The sequence below is a fragment of the Schistocerca nitens genome, chromosome 6 (genome assembly GCF_023898315.1).
Source record: "Schistocerca nitens isolate TAMUIC-IGC-003100 chromosome 6, iqSchNite1.1, whole genome shotgun sequence".
Lineage (NCBI taxonomy): Eukaryota > Metazoa > Arthropoda > Insecta > Orthoptera > Acrididae > Schistocerca > Schistocerca nitens.
The window spans coordinates 343599848-343621621 of record NC_064619.1 but is presented as its reverse complement, the minus strand read 5'-3'; the positions used below and the strand labels follow the sequence as shown (position 1 = coordinate 343621621).

The 21774-nt window shown below is 37.4% G+C and overlaps 1 protein-coding gene across 1 annotated transcript in view; it reads left to right on the top strand.

The window, feature by feature from the left end:
• LOC126262676 (uncharacterized) overlaps positions 1-21774 on the top strand; it is a 152116-nt gene that overhangs the window by 95003 nt on the left and 35339 nt on the right. The window contains exons 3-9 of the mRNA XM_049959450.1: positions 2630-3058; positions 3291-3458; positions 4629-4750; positions 4837-4931; positions 8692-8890; positions 8982-9106; positions 9949-10151. Coding sequence (XP_049815407.1) covers positions 2630-3058; positions 3291-3458; positions 4629-4750; positions 4837-4931; positions 8692-8890; positions 8982-9106; positions 9949-10151 — 1341 coding nt within the window. The remainder of the gene's footprint in view (positions 1-2629; positions 3059-3290; positions 3459-4628; positions 4751-4836; positions 4932-8691; positions 8891-8981; positions 9107-9948; positions 10152-21774) is intronic.

The following is a 21774-nucleotide window of genomic DNA, read 5'->3' as shown; positions in this document are numbered from 1 at the left end:
GGAGATGGGACCTGGATAAACTGAAAGAACCAGAGGTTGTAGAGAGTTTCAGGGAACAATTGACAGGAATGGGGGAAAGAAATACAGTAGAAGAAGAAGAATGGGTAGCTCTGAGGGATGAAGAAGTGAAGGCAGCAGAGGATCAAGTAGGTAAAAAGACGAGGGCTAATAGAAATCCTTGGGTAACAGAAGAAATATTGAATTTAATTGATGAAAGGAGAAAATATAAAAATGCAGTAAATGAAGCAGGCAAAAGGGAATACAAACGTCTCAAAAATGAGATCGACAGAAAGTGCAAAATGGCTAAGCAGGGATGGCTAGAGGACAAATGTAAGGATGTAGAGGCTTGTCTCACTAGGGGTAAGATAGATACTGCCTACAGGAAAATTAAAGAGACCTTTGGAGAGAAGAGAACCACTCGTATGAATATCAAGAGCTCAGATGGCAACCCAGTTCTAAGCAAAGAAGGGAAGGCAGAAAGGTGGAAGGAGTATATAGAGGGTTTATACAAGGGCGATGTACTTGAGGACAGTATTATGGAAATGGAAGAGGATGTAGATGAAGATGAAATGGGAGATAAGATACTGCGTGAAGAGTTTGACAGAGCACTGAAAGACCTGAGTCGAAACAAGGCCCCGGGAGTAGACAACATTCCATTAGAACTACTGATGGCCTTGGGAGAGCCAGTCATGACAAAACTCTACCATCTGGTGAGCAAGATGTATGAGACAGGCGAAATACCCACAGACTTCAAGAAGAATATAATAATTCCAATCCCAAAGAAAGCAGGTGTTGACAGATGTGAAAATTACCGAACTATCAGTTTAATAAGTCACAGCTGCAAAATACTAACGCGAATTCTTTACAGACAAATGGAAAAACTGGTAGAAGCGGACCTCGGGGAAGATCAGTTTGGATTTCGTAGAAATGTTGGAACACGTGAGGCAATACTAACCTTACAACTTATCTTAGAAGAAAGATTAAGAAAAGGCAAACCTACGTTTCTAGCATTTGTAGACTTAGAGAAAGCTTTTGATAAAGTTAACTGGAATACTCTCTTTCAAATTCTGAAGGTGGCAGGGGTAAAATACAGGGAGCGAAAGGCTATTTACAATTTGTACAGAAACCAGATGGCAGTTATAAGAGTCGAGGGACATGAAAGGGAAGCAGTGGTTGGGAAAGGAGTGAGACAGGGTTGTAGCCTCTCCCCGATGTTATTCAATCTGTATATTGAGCAAGCAGTAAAGGAAACAAAAGAAAAATTCGGAGTAGGTATTAAAATTCATGGAGAAGAAGTAAAAACTTTGAGGTTCGCTGATGACATTGTAATTCTGTCAGAGACAGCAAAGGACTTGGAAGAGCAGTTGAACGGAATGGACAGTGTCTTGAAAGGAGGATATAAGATGAACATCAACAAAAGCAAAACGAGGATAATGGAATGTAGTCAAATTAAATCGGGTGATGCTGAGGGGATTAGATTAGGAAATGAGACACTTAAAGTAGTACAGGAGTTTTGCTATTTAGGGAGTAAAATAACTGATGATGGTCGAAGTAGAGAGGATATAAAATGTAGACTGGCAATGGCAAGGAAATCGTTTCTGAAGAAGAGAAATTTGTTAACATCGAGTATAGATTTAAGTGTCAGGAAGTCGTTTCTGAAAGTATTTGTATGGAGTGTAGCCATGTATGGAAGTGAAACATGGACAATAACCAGTTTGGACAAGAAGAGAATAGAAGCTTTCGAAATGTGGTGCTACAGAAGAATGCTGAAGATAAGGTGGGTAGATCACGTAACTAATGAGGAGCTGTTGAATAGGATTGGGGAGAAGAGAAGTTTGGGGCACAACTTGACTAGAAGAAAGGATCGTGTTTTGAGGCATCAAGGGATCACAAATTTAGCATTGGAGGGCAGCGTGGAGGGTAAAAATCGTAGAGGGAGACCAAGAGATCAATACACTAAGCAGATTCAGAAGGATGTAGGTTGCAGTAGGTACTGGGAGATGAAGAAGCTTGCACAGGATAGAATAGCATGGAGAGCTGCATCAAACCAGTCTCAGGACTGAAGACCACAACAACAACAACAGCAGTAGGGAGCTGAATGATAAAAAGGGGTACAATAAATGCTAAACAAGGATTACACTGAGGAAATGTTTGTGATTTGAGTTCAAGTGAAGAAAATCAAGTTATCAAATGAGAACTCTCACCAGTTATTTCATTTATTTTTATATTCACCTAGTTATACAGTGTATGTAAAAACAAAGATGATGTGACTTACCGAACGAAAGCGCTGGCAGGTCGATAGACACACAAACAAACACAAACACACACACAAAATTCAAGCTTTCGCAACAAACTGTTGCCTCATCAGGAAAGAGGGGAAGGAGAGGGAAAGACGAAAGGATGTGGGTTTTAAGGGAGAGGGTAAGGAGTCATTCCAATCCCGGGAGCGGAAAGACTTACATTAGGGGGGGAAAAGGACAGGTATACACTCGTACACACGCACATATCCATCCACACATATACAGTCACAAGCAGACATATTTAAAGTTATACAGTGTGTATTGAACAATATGTAATTTAATTTAGCCTGATTTTCTTGCTTAGTGCTATCTATTTTCTCTTGTTGCAGGAGTTAAATTTGCGACAAATACAGCAAAAGAAACCATTCTTGATGTTCCACCAAGAAACGAGCAGCGCAACTTTAATGTCAGATATGGTGGATCAAGTGGACAGCAGACAACAACAAAGAGAACAACAACAACAACAACAACAACACAGGGAAGAACTACACGAATACCAAATCCAACAACAAGCTCTGGAACATTTATGGCAAGTTCTGGAAATGAAGTAAATAACAGGGAACATAGACTGCTAAGTAGCTGCATACCAAACTACATAGCAGACACTGAAGGAATAATCAAATCTCCAGATCCATACCCAAAAGATGAAACGTGTATTACTTGGGATATAGATGTTGGCGAAGGGTATAGCATTGATATTACAGTAACAGTTCTTGGCTTGGATGGAAGTACTGGAGACTACTTAATACTCAGTCCCAGTAAGTAACTTGTAGGGAAAACACATCTTCCAAATCAAGATTGTTCACATAAAAAATAGAAGTTTCTTACATTTATGAAGTAAAGAGATCATAACAAAACAATATTTCAATATAAATAAGTCTTTTTATTTGGTAAAAATTACCTAACTATGGAGAAAATAGATTATAATGTTTCATGACATATTAAAGGAAGTATTATTTACAAAAATCTTTACTTTTTGTGTAATAACAGGTGAAGATGAAATTGCTGAAACTTCTAATCCTGTGTTTACCTGGTATCTAAAAACTAAAAGACACTTCCGCATTCTAGACAGAGGAACAGCTTTCATAATGTTTAAAACATTTTCAAAAGCTAGTAGCACTAATCATCAAGGTTTTGAAGTACATTATGCCCGTTACGGTAAGTGGATTACAAACATTAATATAAATATCTGTCCTGTCTACACAAAACTATGAGTACATAATCTGTTCTGTAGATTACAGCCAGAAAATAAAATGTTAATATCACTAGAGTTTTCTGTCACTATTTCCTGACACACAAATAATAAAATTTGAGGAAATGACGAGACTGTGTACAATTTTTATTGGGAACTATAATATGAAAGTAGCTAGGCAAAACAGCATATGTTTTTCATGAGCAACAATTTTTTGTTTTGTTGTTTTTTTGGCAACTGGCTGGCATAAGATGTATGTTGAGTATAATAACATTTGCGTTTTGCATAAAATTGTTAAAATTTACAATCTGTTAAAATTTAACAATTTTATGCAAACACTAAAAATAATAACATTAAGAACAAGTAAAAAGAAATATCAGAAATCTCCAACTAACAGTATCCAGTATTACGCAGACAGATTGAGGCGAAATAAATTTCTACATTCAACATAACTGCCTGAAAAATTCATACCACAATATTACACTGTTTCTTACAGACAATGAAACAGTAAATATTATCATTAACAACTCTAATTTAATACTATATTGTTCAAAGCCAAATCTCTTTTGATAATCATTATACAAGACAGTCGTTAATGCTCCTTACAAGAAAACAGAGTGACAAAATACTTACTGTGACTATTCCTTCTAGACATCTGACAGGGTCTATCACAGAAGTGGCTCATGTATGTCAGATGTAGTACCATACTGTTTAACAAATGTTGAGGACAATGTAATAACCTCTAGTTGCTCTCTCAAACAGGCATTAATGGACACAGTTCTTTTTGGCCTCTCTCTGATTTGTGGATGACATGCTACCAGTGTAATTGTGTACAACTGATATCAGTGGATGTAATACATGCTGGTGTATTATAATGCCACAGATATGAACAGAATGATGGCAAAAAGTCACAACCAGTACTATCAAATAGCTTACTTCTTGTAAAAAAAACTCCCCTCTTTTCCCATAAACTAAAAAGCAATTATGCTTCAGGTTAAGTAGCACCATTTGTTACAATTTGATAACCTCTAACAGAGATGTGGGCAACTTGTTTGTATTTTCTGAGTATAACAACTTTATGTCACTTTGTTTCTCCCACTGTATACTGATGTAATCCCATCTAATGATTTTTTCAGGCAATGCAACTACTCCTTCAGATGTAACTACACAGCCAGCTTTGCCAACCCCACCAGCTAATGTTGATGAGTCAGCTGTTGTTTACATTTCATTGGCTGGTGGCATGAGTGTAATTGAGGAGGTAAAAGTTAATCCAAACCACAGTCACTATAATCTTCTAACTGTCAAGTGAAATTCTAACATTTCTTAACAAATTTATTGTTACAGTTTTACAACAGGAGCACTGAATTCAGAACAGCAGTCTCTGAAATGGCATCCATGTATTGTAATGAAACAGGGATTCGTTTAACAGTTGAACCTAGGTAAATAATGCACAGTTTAATCTGTAGTATATTAGTATCCGTACAACATACATACTTCTTCACCTGCAAAACACAAGCCTCATCCAACTATTTCTTTTTAAATGTAGTTATTTGTTTTCTTATTTTCTGCCTGTATCTATCTATTTATTCATCCTTCTGTCCACCCTTTACCTATTTCCTTTTTTCTCCATGAATAATTTGGCTAAACCGCACTCACTGATGTTTCATTTTTTTTCTCCGTTACCCAGTGCCTGCAACTTATTTAATCCTTTCAAGGATCACATCACTTTATTAAAAAAAAAGGATGCTTAAATGAGTATTTAGATGTGCAAAACAACTATGATATGTTGTGCTGAAAGGACCAAAGAAAAGAATTCAGCATCTCCTGAAAATCTGTTATAAAATTTCAAGAACAGGTGTTCTGAGCAGAATCTACAAATATATTCTTTTAACTGTAATACGATTGTGTTTTTACAATAGGAGCAATAGAATGAGATCTTTTGCAGGGAGGTGCAGGGTTCCTAGCCCTGAAACAAAAATAAAATGATGTATGAGTGCGTGCTGATAAGTAGAGTCTCTGAATTTTTTATGTGAAAACTCTTAAATCTTTATAAATAAAACATTTTTATTAACATTCTACATCTTTATTCTTTATGTCTACATATTTGCAACCCTCTGCCACTACAAGGCTCCGAATTGTAGCATGTAACGCGGCAGTGTGTAATCTAGCTATGCCAGTGCATGAGAAACAGCGTGCTGCAATTGAGTTTCAAATTCCAGGAGTTCATCCACACATGGAGCACACTCATCTCCAGCATGACAATGCCAGTTCACACATGAGCGGTGGATATCTGCAACAATATGATGCCTTGGGTTCACTGTCGTCGTTCATCCTCCATACAGTTCTGATTTGGCCCCCATCTGATTTTCTCTGTTTCCTAAACTTAAAGAACACCTTTGAGGACTTCACTTTGATAGTCATGTAGTGGTGCAAACAGAAATGAGATGGTGACTCCATCAACAAAGTCAAACACTCTACAGTGACAATATCAACAATGTGGTCTCTCGTCGAGGGAAATGTGATCATCCCCAGGATAACTATGCTCAGAAATAAATATGTAGATATGAAGAATAAAAATGTAGAATGTATTAACATTTGTTTTATTTAAAAATCTATAAGCATTTCCACACAAAAAAACTCAGAGGTATTACTTTTCGGTACACTCTTGTGACTAGAGTGCATTTTAGAGAAGCAAGAAGCTGATAAGGAAAGGAGAAGTGAAGGAGGATTTGAAATGAAGTAATACCATGGACAGGTAAGTGGGGGATACAACAGCAACCACAAGAGGGATACCATCAACACATTTTAGAGAACCTGTCACTTGGTAAGGTAAGGGAAGGTAGCAGGAGATCTCTATAAAGAGAAGTCCAGGGGAATTGGCCACGTTGTGTTAAGCAGCTTAGTCTGTCACTGGATCGTAAACCATTTTCTCGGCCATGACTCAGCTTTAGTCTTTCTACATATTGACAGCTGGTTAGTGGTCAAGCCAACTAAAAACACCACTGACAGGATCTGAGAGTAGGTTTGATGAATGATTTTCAGTGAAATGTGATTCAGTGTTCCTTGCTTTTTGGACAAGATATTATCATGCTGATATAGGAAATGTTAAAGTCCAGAACTGCAAATAGTTGGGCATCATCTGTTTGTAATGTATTTCAGAAACACCTTCATTCATTTTGTTACTGACCACAAGCGATAATAGGAGTCCAAAACAGAGGAAACAGCATCCTCCCACTCCCCATTATCACCACCACACCACTTGCATCACTGCACTAAATAAATGACACTGCACATTAAATCTAATTTATCAGTACCTTTTGGACAGCAGCACTTCTATAAAAACCAAGCCTCATCACCTCTCAGGGAATAATAGTGCCACTGGCCTTTGTAATTAAGCTAAATTGAATTTCTCCACAACTGTTGACAGCGAGTTTGATGAATGATTCATACAAGGAGTAGTCATAAAAAGTGAAGCTGGGATTCTGAAAGTTCTTCTCTGCACATTCACCATTCAGTACAACATATTTTTCCCAATGATAGATGACTTGATTGAGACCTTGGTTGTAGAGGTCTGCATTATGACTGTTCAAAAAATTCTTCACCTACAAACTCACCTCACTGTCACACTGAAAATGCCTGTCACAGAATCGTTTATTCATATTCAAGGGAAGAGGAAGAAGTCAAGAGATTATGGGGAAGGGGAGAGGGGCATGGGAGATGGGGAGGGGAGGGTAGGGGAGAGGGGGAGGGGAGCGGATTGTGAGACCCACAGCTAATCTTAAGCCATAGTGGATGATTTTCTTCTTTTAATAATATTCATGATTGAAAGAGACACCAAAAGATGCCAGATTTGAAACAATTATAATAGCAACATTGTATTGGATAATGTTGCTCCAAAATAAAAATTGAGTGTCATAGTTGTGAAGAAAATTTGTGGCTGTTGTGTTGCAACCAGTCTAAGACATATATCTTGCAAGGTGAGATATCATTCTAATCTCAAACATCTAGCTGCAAATGCATAATAAGTTGTTCATCCTACGAAAAGTGATTTATTCAATCAGTGTGAATAATTCAAATGAAGGAAAGTCTATGTTAGTACATAAGAAATTTAAGGATTATCTGCAAAAATTCTTTGATCATTACCGTATGTCTGTAGCATATTTTGACTTAATGTTGTCAAAGATTAAAACTAACTTACAAAAGAAAAAAAAAGCTAAGTTGCATAATAGTGTTGGTGCAGAAGAAAGACTTATAGTAACATTAAGGTACGTTTTTGTTGTTAATTAGAGTGAGTGATTTATTGACATAAACTTAACATTAGCAAGTTTATGTTGCAAGTTCATGTTAATTGCTTAATCACTTCTAATACTCTTCAAATGACAAGTACTACAGTGTTTTCAGATATTACCAAACACAGGCAGTAAAGCATGTGGGTGCTGGATGGCTGGTGATAAAAGGACAGTGTGACAGGGGTGTGAGCAACAACTGCTGTGAAAAATTTATGCCCTGAACCACTTTATAGTGACAGCCATGGGTAGAAGCTTCCTGGAATGACAGTTCCATTTGAAGCAGTCAGTTCTATTTCTTATGCGGCAAAAATTGTTTAAATTCATCACTTAGTGTGACTTTAGCTTATGAGCAAGAGTGACTGCATCTTCTGCAGAATGAGCTGGGACATTGTCAAGGCAAAACACCCCAACCTGTGATTCTTTGTGTTCATAGTCTCTTGTAATTTTGTGAAGATAATTTGATAGCATGTTCCTGTGACAGTTTGTCCCTTACAAACATAATCTTTCAGTACTATGCCACACCAGACAAAAAAATGTTAATCACTTTCCCCAATGATGCCTGGGTCTTCGCCTTTGTCGGCGGTGGTGAATCTACATATTTCCAGTACTTGTTCCTTAGTTTCATGGTCACAGTGATACACCTATCACTCATCCAAAGTGATTAGATGGTTAAAGAAGTACACTTCCTCCAGCATAGATTGTTTCAGTGTTGTTCTCCTTCCAATGTAAAAAGTAAACTACCCAATGAAATTCTATGTACTGAACTCTCAAAGTTACTGTCTAGCTTATTTAATGTGAACCTCTGAATTACATAAACTATAGACTTGTGATGCTCTTCTGTAGAGCTATACATTTTCACTTCATTAATGATCAATCAACTTCAATACAATTATTTATTTTTATTTTCTAGCTATGTAAATGTTATCCTAAATTCAGTCAATCCTTGTCAACTAACATGGCCAGATAGCAATACATGTCTTCGAATAAGGATGACTGTGCCAGTAAACAATACAAATACATCCATATATGAGTTAACTTCAAGGCATATTAATGACATGTGGAATAAACATGCTACAAATTATTTATCTTCGTTTGCAAAGGAAATGAAGGTAATGTTATCACTGAAACATGCAGCATTTTTTAGAATTATTATTATTATTATTATGAAGTTACTTCACTTAATGAATTTATCTGTTGCAGGTGTACAAACCTCCAGATGGTTCAAATTTTATTATGTGGATTGCAGTGTCTGCAGGTACTGTAGTAGTATTTTCCATATTTCTGGTTTTGATATGGAAAATTGATATCTTCAAGGAAAATGACAGGTAAGTACCTTTACTTGCAATCACAAAGCTTCATTATGTTCAGAGGCCAATATGTTGTCATATTTATAAACCTAAGAAGAAAACTGAGTCTGAAAAAAGAATGGTCCTAAATGCAAAAAATCATACTAAAAATAATTTTAATTGACCACAGCAGTATTGCTTGATAAAGCAAAAGATCTGAATTGTGCAAAACATATCACAATAGAAGTAAATTTGCAGGAACAATCCATCAAAAAAACTGAAGCTCTTGGAATGATGGAAAAACTATAAACACTGTTGTATTCTTTAAATTTTCTCCACTCTCTTCACTATTGAAAGAGTGGTAATATAGCCAATATGCTGTATTGTTTATGCTCACAAAGTACATATCACAACAAGGTTTTGAAATATGAAAGTGAGAAAAGAGTCTTGTTTGCTGAACTCTCACTTGCTTAGGTACTTGCTGTTCCCAAAGACATCAATTCTGGCTTCTTAGCACTTCACCAACCCATCTCATTTAATCATGTAAAACTTCATACAGTGCTTTTCTATGTATTTCTGCTCTACATTTAGATCACTTACAGACCTGACTTGTCTGTTACCAAGAAATAGCAGGCATATTTGGAAACCAGCGGCAACCTATGATGTTTTGCTACTGCTTGTTCCATGTTTATGGTTTTGTATTTATGGAAAGCAATGATACATCCATCCCAAAATTGTTTGTCCAACTCACCTAACTGGTGTTACTGTAACTGTTTTCCTTTTTTATCTTTTTTTGTACAGCAAAAATTTTAATCAAAAGAGTGTTTTACACATATCAAATACTCATTAAAATAAAATAACTCATCCTTTTTTTCCAACAGGGAAAGTAAACTTGTGCAGGAAGATGACGTACGTAGGTCGACACTTAATGACATCCTCATCTCAGTGCCTCCGTCATTTCCAGCTGACAAATTTGATCCAGAGGATCACAAAATGGTGTCTTGGAATGGTGATATACACAAGGATTCCATCACATCTGTTGGAGTGAGAGATACCATTCCAAAATATGGTCCACCCAAGGGTTGTAAGTAGGCCTATATATTATTTCATTATGCTATTATACACAGAAATAATGTTTATAGTACATTGCAAAGGCATAATTTTACAATATATATCATACTAACCACTCACTCCTAAGAATTTTCTTTGGATTCATTCATTCATTTGTTCACTGCATTCAGAAGATCCTATCAAGAAGAAGAAGATTTAGATATTCATAACTAATTAAGGCATACGTTAAACACAGAAAAGCAACCCATAGACATTTAGTCTGTATACTGCATAAATAACAAACTGTAACTATATTGATTAGTTCCATTCATACTTGTGCCAGCTAAAATTAATCAGATACATTAGAAAGAAAGCTGCTGCCTCCTCAGTTACACTAAATAGCTGTTGTTTATTTCCTACTAGCACATTATTATTTACACTACTTGGCTACATCAGTCTTCAAATAAAAGATTTCAGCATTTCCCTTGCAGTTCTAACCAAAAAATAAATTAACTGAATCCACAACCATAGACATTTGAAGTATTTTCATGGTAACTGTTTTCAAACCTTCTAACGTTAATTGCATTCTGATAAACAATGTCTTACTGTAGCTACTTAAATATCAATGTAACATATAGATGGTTCCTTGTACTTCATTGTATGGGAATAAAATTTAAAACAAATAGTTATGAAAGAATAATAAGAATGTGAGGGAATAACAAAGACAACATACATGTTTAGGAGTAGACACTGACAACTAAATGTTTTGGAGAAAGAGTTCCTGTTTCAAATATTGATACTGGAAACCGTCTCAAAGAGCAGTTGAGTTATTCAGATATGAATAATAGGATTCATGCGAAGAGTGGTGTAATTAATTGTTCAACCAGCATTAAGGACTTTAAAGTTTCCTACCAATGAACCAAAGTCTGCCAGTAGCTTTAGCTATGACTGAGCCTCTGTGATCGTCCCATTGCATATTTCCACAAATTATTACAACCATGAGTTGAGTGATTTCAGTTGTGACTCATTGATTTTCTGTTTTGTGAAGTGATCAGTTTTACATTTCTGAATACCTAAAGCAAATTGCCACTGTTTGGACCACTTTGAGATCTTACTACCAGTAAGATTTAACTGAGTATTTGTGCAGCTTTTTGTGGTGGTACTTCATTACAGACAACTGCATTATATTTCAAATGCCTAAGTTTACTATTGGCATTGTTTGATAGGTCATTAATATACAACACAAACAGCAGTATTCTCAACACAATTACATGAGACTTTTCTGAAATTACTTCTATGTCCATTGGTGGCTCTCCATCCAAGACAACAGCCTGCATCCTCCTTATCAAGAAATCGTCCTCAGTCACAAGTTTCCTTTGATAACCAATCATCATTAATAAGCATGGGTGTGAGGCTGCAGCAAATGTGTTTTTGGAAGTCAAGAAATACTGTGTCAACTTGATTACCCTGATCCATGGCTTTTCAAATGTCATATGCGGAAAGTACAAGTTGGGTTTCACATGACTGATGTGTTTGGAACCTACAATGGTTGGTATGGAGGAGGTAATTCTGTTTGAGATACCATATTGCATTTGACCCCTTGATATGTTATTGTATTTTACAAAAATTGATGTCAGTGATATTGGACAGTAGTTTTGTGGGTTACTCCTGTAAACTGATTGATCTGTGCCTTCTTTCAGGTACTGGGCATAGTTTTTTTGTTCGAGAAATCTATGGCGTATTATGATTAGAAAAGAGGGGTCATCTAAGCCACAAATTCTTTACAGAATGTGATAAGGATTCCACTGGACCCTGAAGCCTTGTTCAGTTTCAGCAATGTCAGTTGTTTCTCTCTACACTATTGTCACTAATTTCTATTTTGAAGACTTTTTTTCCAGTCATGCCAGTAGAAGTTTTTTTTCTACTATAGTAATTTCAGTATTACACTAGTGTCAAACATAAATATTCAATGCATAATGTTACTTATGTCAGTGATCACTGCAGTTGCTTCCTTTGCTATTAAGTGTGACACAGCCATACAAGGGTACTGTTACTTATAATGCATATCTGTGTCATGAAAGGGCACTGAACATTTATGCTCAACAATGGCATAATGAGGAAAGTGTAATAGCAGAATGAAATTTCTACCATCATAAGCTGAAAATGACTTCCTTTAAGCAATCAGTACAAGTTGTGGATGTCACTCGCCTGTGCAGTGATGTGAGATTTATATTGTGGCAATACTCCTGGAACCTACTTGGTAAAGAAACACTTGTTATAAATTTCCTAGGAAAATGGACAAAATTTGGGTGCTCATCACTTAAGTTGATGGGTCCCAGTTTAGCAAGAGCAAGGGTGGGACAGGGCATGATGTTGTAGAATCTTGGGTGGTGGTGGTGGGGGGGTAGTTGTTCTGGGGGTATCAGTCCTGACATCATCATCATCTTCTTCTTGCACAGACTCCAGCCTCTGGCTGGGTCTGTTTGGAACAGCAGGCCTCTCCATTGTCTCTTGTCTTCCCACAATCTTTCCATCTCCACCTTATCCAGTCTTCTCTTCTCTATTGCATGCACTTCTTCAGTCTGCCCAGCCACCTGTCTTTTTGTCTTCTCCCCTTTCCTTTCATCTTGTTTGTCTTTCTTGGTATCCTCTTTCCTCCATGTGCTTAACATTTCAGTACCATCTAAGCCCTGATTCCTCCATCATACCCTAGCTTGTAACGGTTCCTCCTTCACTTATTCCCTGGTTCTCTCATTCATTAACCTGTCCACCTTTGTCATTCTAAAACTATTTTTTCAAAAATTTTATCTTACTAGCTTTTATTTTGCTTCCATCTCTCCTCCTTTTCAGGTCTCTGGGGCATATGTCAGATTAAAACATAATATATTCAACATATATTCCGTTTGCTGTTTTGAGGGATGTTCTTGCTGCGTATCACTTCTGACTCTCTTTTGAAATGCTAATGCTTGCCTCTCACACTCATTTATTTCTCTGTCATTTCCTCCATTCTCCTGTATAACTCTTCTCAGATACTTGAAACTCTCTACTTTCCTCAGTCATTGCCTGCCACTTGTTTTCCATTTGTGATTCTCTCCTTCTTCCTGGTTATGATCATGATTTCACACTTACTTATGCCAAATTTAATCCCATATCCCTGTATTATTTATTGCCACACATCAAACTGCTCCTGCACTTCCTCCTCCCCATTTTCCCAAATCATCAAATCATCTGAAAACATCACTGCCTTCATCTTTTCTTTCCTAATTACTTCTGCCACTCTGCTCAGTCACCACAATGAGGAGTAATGGTGAGAGTGCACTTCTCTGCTTCAACTCTCTCTTCTGTTTCAGGCAAATTGATTCCTCAGCTCTCACTTTAAAACAGCTCACACTACATTTGTACATTTCTCTTATCCTCCATATAGTCTGCTTTTCTACTCGTCTGTTCCTGAGGAACTTCCGCACCTTGCTTCTAAATATACTATCATATGCTTTTCCAATATCTAGGAAGGCTACCAGTAGATCTATTCCATATTCATACTGGTCTTACAGCAAAATATAGTCTGTTGACCTTCCTGCTCCAAACCCATATTGTTCTTCTCTCATCCTTCCTTCTATGTTTGTCTGAATTTTTGTTTCCAAAACTTTCTCAAAGACCTTTGCACAACGGACCATTAATGTGATTCCCCAATAATTATTACACTCTTTTCTATTACCTGTATTGAATACTAAGATAGTTATTTCCTTCTTCTAGTTTTTTGTGCCCCTTCTCTCTGTCCACACAATTTTCATGACTTGATTGAGCCATTGTATCCTCACCTCTTCTGCTGCTTTCACCATCCCTACACTCAGTTCATGCAAACATTGGTGCATTCTTACCTCTTATCTTACTCACTGCATCTTCTGTTTCTCTCCATTTTAAGTCATTTTCAGTTTGTAGTTCCTCTTCTTCCTCCTCATCAGGTCTCCAGTTGGGTTAAGGATTTCTTCAAAATACTTCCTCCACATGATTGAGTTTATCCTTATTTTCTACCTCCTGGACACTTTCATTCACCATCTGAACAAAGTTTGTCATATCACTCTTCCTATTACTTTTAACCATCCCATATAAGACCTTTTCTGGACCTTCTCTACACTCCACCATTGTTGTAGGCCACTCCTCAAACCACCTTCTTCTCTCCTCTACCACCACTCTCTTTGACTATTCCTTGGGTTCTCTTCCCATCCCTCTTCTGTCCTTTTCGGGAACCACGCCCCAAAGGATCTATTCTTCTTCTGCACTATATCTTTCATTTTTATATTCCATCATGGTGTTTCTTTCCATCTCTTTTTGTTGCTTGTTCTCCCACATACTACTTGGGTAGCTCTTACTAATGTCCTATTGCATCTACCCCATTCTTCTTCCACCATTTTTGGTTCCCCCAACAGGAGATTTTCCTTCACTATCCTGAGGTACTCTGCCCTGGTCTCTTCTTCTTTCAGCTTCCTCTTCTCTGGTTAATCAGCCACAATGATCTCCCAAAAGCTTCTTCTCCAAAGACTATATCTGGTTAAAGGAATTTATAAAAATACTTCTCTATCCTTGAAATAATTTTGGTACTCATAAAATACTTTTCATTTCAATCACTTTATATTTTCAACTTTCACAGACAATAACTCCTGCAAGCTAACTTATTCCTTAAACATTAGACTCATTTACACACATTCAAATAGCATACATGTGCCTTGCTTTGTTCATAGCCAAGACTGGAAGTAATTCAAAAGTCTCTAGTCTCAAATGAGTCCAATACATGAATGAACATAGAAATCTATATTAAATTGTTCATTAGCCTTTTTACAACCAACACAGACACTAAAGAGCACAGAATCCTGCATAAAGGTTCCTTGTACTTCTCAACCCGCACACGGAGACTCTGTGGACTGTACAGCAGGTGCTTGTGTGCCGCCGTTCGGCTGCCAGTTCCATCTTTTTCTCGAAACTTCTGCACATACAAATAAGCAATGCGCAGTAGGGTGTGTATTCATTTCTCCCACTCACCTCTAAAAAATTGGGTCTTCGAAACAGTGGAAGGCCGAGCGTTCTAGAATTTACTCCAAAATTCTTGAAGCACTACATATTCCTCCCCTTAAATCAAACACGCAATATTTTATACAATCATTATATAAATTTATATCACATACAATTCTAGCAATATACACTCCAACCTAGATCTTTGTACTCATTTAAAATAAACTCTAGCTAATGTTTCATATATTACTCTCACTCTATTTTGACATCAGCCCCGAATATTCAATTGTGATCTAGTAAAATTTTGTAATATTTAGGATTTGTTAGGACTCTGTCTCAATTTCCAATCTCAAACTCCAAATGTTCACAACATTTGAGTACTTTATTCTTTTTTCTAATGCTTTACACTGCTTCTTTATTATGCAATGGTCTTATTATCCATAAACTTTTTGTAGTCTGGAGGAACTCTGGGCAAAATAAAAGTGTTCCTATTGACACTCATAAAACATAATAATGCAAGTGAAGTATAGAATTCAAACTTACCACAATAATTTCTACAAAATTTTGTGACTTTTGTCACAATACTGTCCTTTCCCCTCTAGAAACAGTATCTGTACCTCACATATGGGTTGATCCTGCGAGTACCCTTTCTTCTTGTTTTGGTAGGTATGCTCCATTTTTAATTCCTATTTTCCTGTGGTACAGGTCAATTCCCTTCTTGGTGCCCCTATCCGCACAGTATAAGGCAGCCTTTCTTAGGTCTGCCTATCTGCCCTTTTCATCCAATACATGCTGGGTGCACCCCCCCCCCCCCACCCCCACCTATCCTTCTCGAGTAGGCCTCATGGTTCATTGCCCTAGTGTACACCTTTGTGTACACTATAATTAAATGTTACCTCATAAAATTAAAATCTACTTTCACACTTCACGCTCGCTTTTTCATACTTCTCTTTTATACCCTACAGTCCTTCATTACTCATCAACTTCTACTTTTCCAGTATCTACTTCATGCCTACATACATTATTCAATATATATAATATGTTTACTTAGGTTATAAGAGTCCCACTATCCTACAGAACATTTGTTAAACTGACCTCTCTGGCTTATGTTCTCTTTCCTTATTCATGCTTCCTACTTAGGTGCACTCGATGTAAAATTATCACAGTTTTTATATCCTTATATACCTATGCAATATAGAATTGTCATTGTTCTTATAAATATATTTCCTATATATACATATTAATAAATAGCTATGTGATAGTTTTTCCAAGTAACTAGGTGATGTATTTCCTAATATATCTACATCTACATCTACATCCATACTCCGCAAGCCACCTGACGGTGTGTGGCGGAGGGTACCCTGAGTACCTCTATCGGTTCTCCCTTCTATTCCAGTCTCGTATTGTTCGTGGAAAGAAGGATTGTCGGTATGCATCTGTGTGGACTCTAATCTCCCTGATTTTATCCTCATGGTCTCTTCGCGAGATATACGTAGGGGGGAGCAATATACTGCTTCACTCTTCGGTGAAGGTATGTTCTCGAAACTTTAACAAAAGCCCGTACCGAGCTACTGAGTGTCTCTCCTGCAGAGTCTTCCACTGGAGTTTATCTATCATCTCCGTAACGCTTTTGCGATTACTAAATGATCCTGTAATGAAGCGCGCTGCTCTCCGTTGGATCTTCTCTATCTCTTCTATCAACCCTATCTGGTACGTATCCCACACTGCTGAGCAGTATTCAAGCAGTGGGCGAACAAGCGTACTGTAAGCTACTTCCTTTGTTTTCGGACTGCATTTCCTTAGGATTCTTCCAATGAATCTCAGTCTGGCATCTGCTTTACCGACGATCAACTTTATATGATCATTCCATTTTAAATCACTGCGTACTCCCAGATAATTTATGGAATTAACTGCTTCAAGTTGCTGACCTGCTATTTTGTAGCTAAATGATAAGGGATCTATCTTTCTATGTATTCGCAGCACATTACACTTGTCTACATTGAGATTCAATTGCCATTCCCTGCACCATGCGTCAATTCGCTGCAGATCCTCCTGCATTTCAGTACAATTTTCCATTGTTACAACCTCTCGATACACCACAGCACTACATATACATGTTGATCTCCATGCTACTCCATCATGTGCAAGCTTCTTCATCTCTCAGTACCTACTGCAACCTACATCCTTCTGAATCTGTTTAGTGTATTCATCTCTTGGACTCCCTCTACAATTTTTACCCTCCACACTGCCCTCCAATACTAAATTGGAGATACCTTGGTGCCTCATAATATGTCCAACCAAGCAATCCCTTCTCCTAGTCAAGTTGTGCCACAAATTCCTCTTCTCCCCAATTCTATTCAATACCTCCTCATTAGTTATGCGATCTACCGATCTAATCTTCAGCATTCTTCTGTAGCACCACATTTCGAAAGCTTCTATTCTCTTCTTGTCGAAACTATTTATCGTCCACATTTCACTTGCATACATGGCTACACTCCATACAAATACTTTCAGAAACGACTTCCTGACACTTAAATCTATAGTCGATTTAACAAATTTCTCTTCTTCAGAAAGGCTTTCCTTGCCATTGCCAGTCTACATTTTACATCCGCTTTACTTCAACCATCATCAGTTATTTTGCACCCCAAACAGCAAAACTCATCTACGGCTTTACAGGTTTCATTTCCTAATCTAATTCCCTCAGCATCACCTGACTTAATTCAACTACATTCCATTATCCTCGGTTTGCTTTTGTTGTTGTTCATCTTATATCCTCCTTTCACGACACTGTCCATTTGGGACAGCTGCTCTTCCAGGTTCTTTGCTGTCTCTGACAGAATTACAATGTCATCGGCGAACCTCAAAGTTTTTATTTCTTCTCCTTGGATCTTAATTCCTACTCCATATTTTTTTTTGTTTCCTTTACTGTTTGCTCAATATACAGATAGAACAACATCTGGGATAGGCTACAATCCTGTCTCACTCCCTTCCCAACCACTGCTTTCCTTTCATGCTCCTCAACTCTTATAACTGCCATCTGGTTTCTGTACAAATTGTAAATAGCCTTTCGCTCCCTGTATTTTACCCCTGCCAACTCCAGAATTTGAAAGAGAGTATTCCAGTCAACATTGTCAAAAGCTTTCTCTAAGTCTACAAATGCTAGAAATGTAGGTTTGCCTTTCCTTAATCTATTTTCTAAGATAAGTCATAGGGTCAGTATTGCCTCACGTCTCCCAACATTTTTACAGAATCCAAACTGATCCTCCCCAAGGACGGCTTCTACCAGTTTTACCATTCATCTGTAAAGAGTTTGTGTTAGTATTTCGCAGCCGTGGCTTATTAAACCGATAGTTAGGTAATTTTCACATCTGTCAACACCTGCTTTCTTTGGGATTGGAATTATTATATTCTTCCTGAAGTCTGTGGAGTATTTTGCCTGTCTCATACATCTTGTTCACCAGATGGTGGAGTTTGGTCATGGCTGGCTCTCCCAAGGCTATCAGTAGTTGTAATGGAATGTTGTCTACTCCCGGTACCTTGTTTCAACTTAGGTCTTTCAGTGCTCTGTCAAACTCTTCACGCAGTGTCATATCTCCCATTTCATCTTCATCTATCTCCTCTTCCATTTCCATAATATTGTCCTCAAGAACATTGCCCTTGTATAGACCCTCTATATACTCCTTCCACCTTTCTGCTTTCCCTTCTTTGCTTAGAACTTGGTTTCCATCTGAGCTCTTGATATTCATGCAAGTGGTCTTCTTTTCTCCAAAGGTCTCTTTAATTTTCCTGCAGGCAGTATCTATCTTAGCTCTAGTGATATATGCCTCTACATCCTTACATTTGTCCTCTACCCATTCCTGCTTAGCCATTTTGCACTTCCTGTCAATCTCAATTTTGAGACGATTGTATTCCTTTTTGCCTGCTTCATTTACTGCATTTTTGTATTTTCTCCTTTCATCAATTAAATTCAATATCTCTTCTGTTACCCAAGGATTTCTATTAGCCCTCATCTTTTTACCTACTTGATCCTCTGCTGCCTTCACTATTTCAACTCTCAAAGTTACCCATTCTTCTTATACTGTATTTCTTTCCCCCATTCTTGTCAATCATTCCCTAATGCTCTCCATGAAACTCTCTACAACCTCTGGTTTTGTCAGTTTATACAGGTACCATCTCCTTAAATTCCCACCATTTTGCAGTGTCTTCAGTTTTAATCCACAGTTCATAACCAGTTCTGCTAGGTTCGCAGGAGAGCTTCTGTTAAGTTTGAAAGGTAGGAGACGAGGTACTGGCAGACGTAAAGCTGTGAGGACGGGGCGTGAGTCGTGTTTGTGTAGCTCAGTTGGTAGAGTACCTGCCCACGAAAGGCAAAGGTCCCAAGTTCGAGTCTCGGTCCGGCACACAGTTTTAATCCGCCAGGAAGTTTCATTAATCCCACTCGATTACTTACGGACCAATACTTCTCATTAAATTTGTGTAAAAGCCTCTCCATAACAAAACAATTACCACTTTACTGGAAAACACAACATTATGAAAAGTTATTCTATTTCATTCTCTGTCATGGACAAGTTTGAATTCTTTGCACAAGTCGTCAATAACATTGTTATTATCATTAAGTTTGGAAAAAGCAACAGTCGAAACATTTCCGGAGATTATCCTTGTGGCATCTTTTCAATCAATTATTTCCTCTACCTGTTCCTCCAGATTACTGATATTTATTATATCTGAAGTAGCTAGTTTCTCTTTAAAATTTCTTTCCACATTGTCAACTCGCGTGTTAACGCCTGCAATTTGTGATTTGACTATAGGAATTAGTTTGTCCTGCTTTTCGACTTTTTCCTTTACAGTGTATAACCTTTGTTTTACAGCATCAAATGTAACATTACACACACTTTGAAATGATCCCAGTTTTTCGCTCAGTTCAGACTCTACACTATTACATTTATCTTCAATATCAAATCCTTATTTCTTTGCCAAATCCTGAAATTGGTTACTCTGTGTCTGACTAAAGTCAGTGAACAGCTGATTGACGTGACTACTTAAAGAGCTAGTTAATTCACCTTTCAAATCTATCTTAAAATTTTCCATTTTAGTGTTAAAATATCAAATTCAGTCTTCAAATTTCCCATACCTTCACGCAACTGGCTAAATTCCTTATTTTGTTCATCTACTTTTGCACTTAACAATCCTAAAGTCTTATTCTGAACGTCCAATTTATTATTTACTTGAATATTCACTGAGTCTACTTCTCTACTTAAATTAGCATTCTGTGCATCTAGCTTTTCACTTTAAGTTACACCTTGTGCTTCTAGTTTTTCACTTAAATTCACATTCAGTTCATCTCTCAAGGAAGCATCGTGAGCATTTGACTCTGTTCTCTGGTCATCTAACTTAGCATCTAATCTAGAATATACTGAGCCTATCTCCTTTCTTAAAGCAGCAATTTGAGCATTTACAGCTGCTGAATCTGCTCGCTGGGCTTTAATTAAATTCACTAATTCAGATGTCTGGCATTTCCCCGGTAACTTTAATAACTGTGACTGGTTCTGTTAGTTGCTGTTCTTGATCCATATTTGTTTTACTCTTAGCTTTGGTGATCATTAAAAAAATTCACCTCTGAGTATAATAACTATACTAACAGTTTATCATTCAACCGTTTCCTCAACTTTACCAAATAATTATTGTTTTTCGCTCATCTAGCATAGAGTTCTAGCTGCGTTGGTGAGCGAATGTGCAATCAGTGCCGGTGGACAGTACTGGTGCCGATGGCGTCGAATGTTGGTTTCAGTGTCATTGTCAGCGAGCGGACGCAGAGTCAGCACCGGTGCGCAGCAGCTGGTTCAGTCGGTTTTGGCGGCTGGTTACTGCGTCAGCGTCAGCACGCTGTATGTGTGTGAAGACTGCTTACTCTCAACACCCATTCTTCTTAGTCGAAAGGTTGAGGTCTTCTCTCCGGTTTCTTGCCGCTATTACTTTCTCTTGTCTTTTACTGTGTCACATTTGCAACTGTCTTCCATTGATTTATTGGACACAATACAATTACTGGAATCAGTTCTTGTATATTCTTCCTGTTTATGTCTTAAAATTCCCGTTTCCTTCAAGTCCTGTCACTTGGGTGGCCGCGTTCTAACATTTTCAGACGACAGGAGACAGTGTGTTATTGGGTTGCAAGGCACACGCGTCTCTCAATTCAGTTAACCTGCATGTTGTGTGTAGTCGATCCTCTTCTCTGGATAATAAGCTACATTGATCTCCCAAAAGCTTCTTTTCCAAAGAGAGAGGAATTTATTAAAATACTTCTCTAGCCTTGAAATAATTTTGGTATTCATAAAATACTTTTCAGTTCAATCACCTTATATTTTCAACTTTCACAGACAATAAATTCTGCAGGCCAACTTATTCCTTAAAAAATAGACTCATTTACACACATTCAAATAGTATACATGTGTCTTGCTTCATTCATAGCCAAGACTTGAAGTAATTCAAAAGTCTATAGTCTAAAATGAGTCCAATACATGAATGAACATAGAAATCTATATTCAATTGTGCATTAGTCTTTTTACAATCAACACAGACACCAAACAGCACAGAGCCCTACATGAATTTTATTGTTCTTCTCTACCCATACTCGGAGATTCTGTGGACCATAC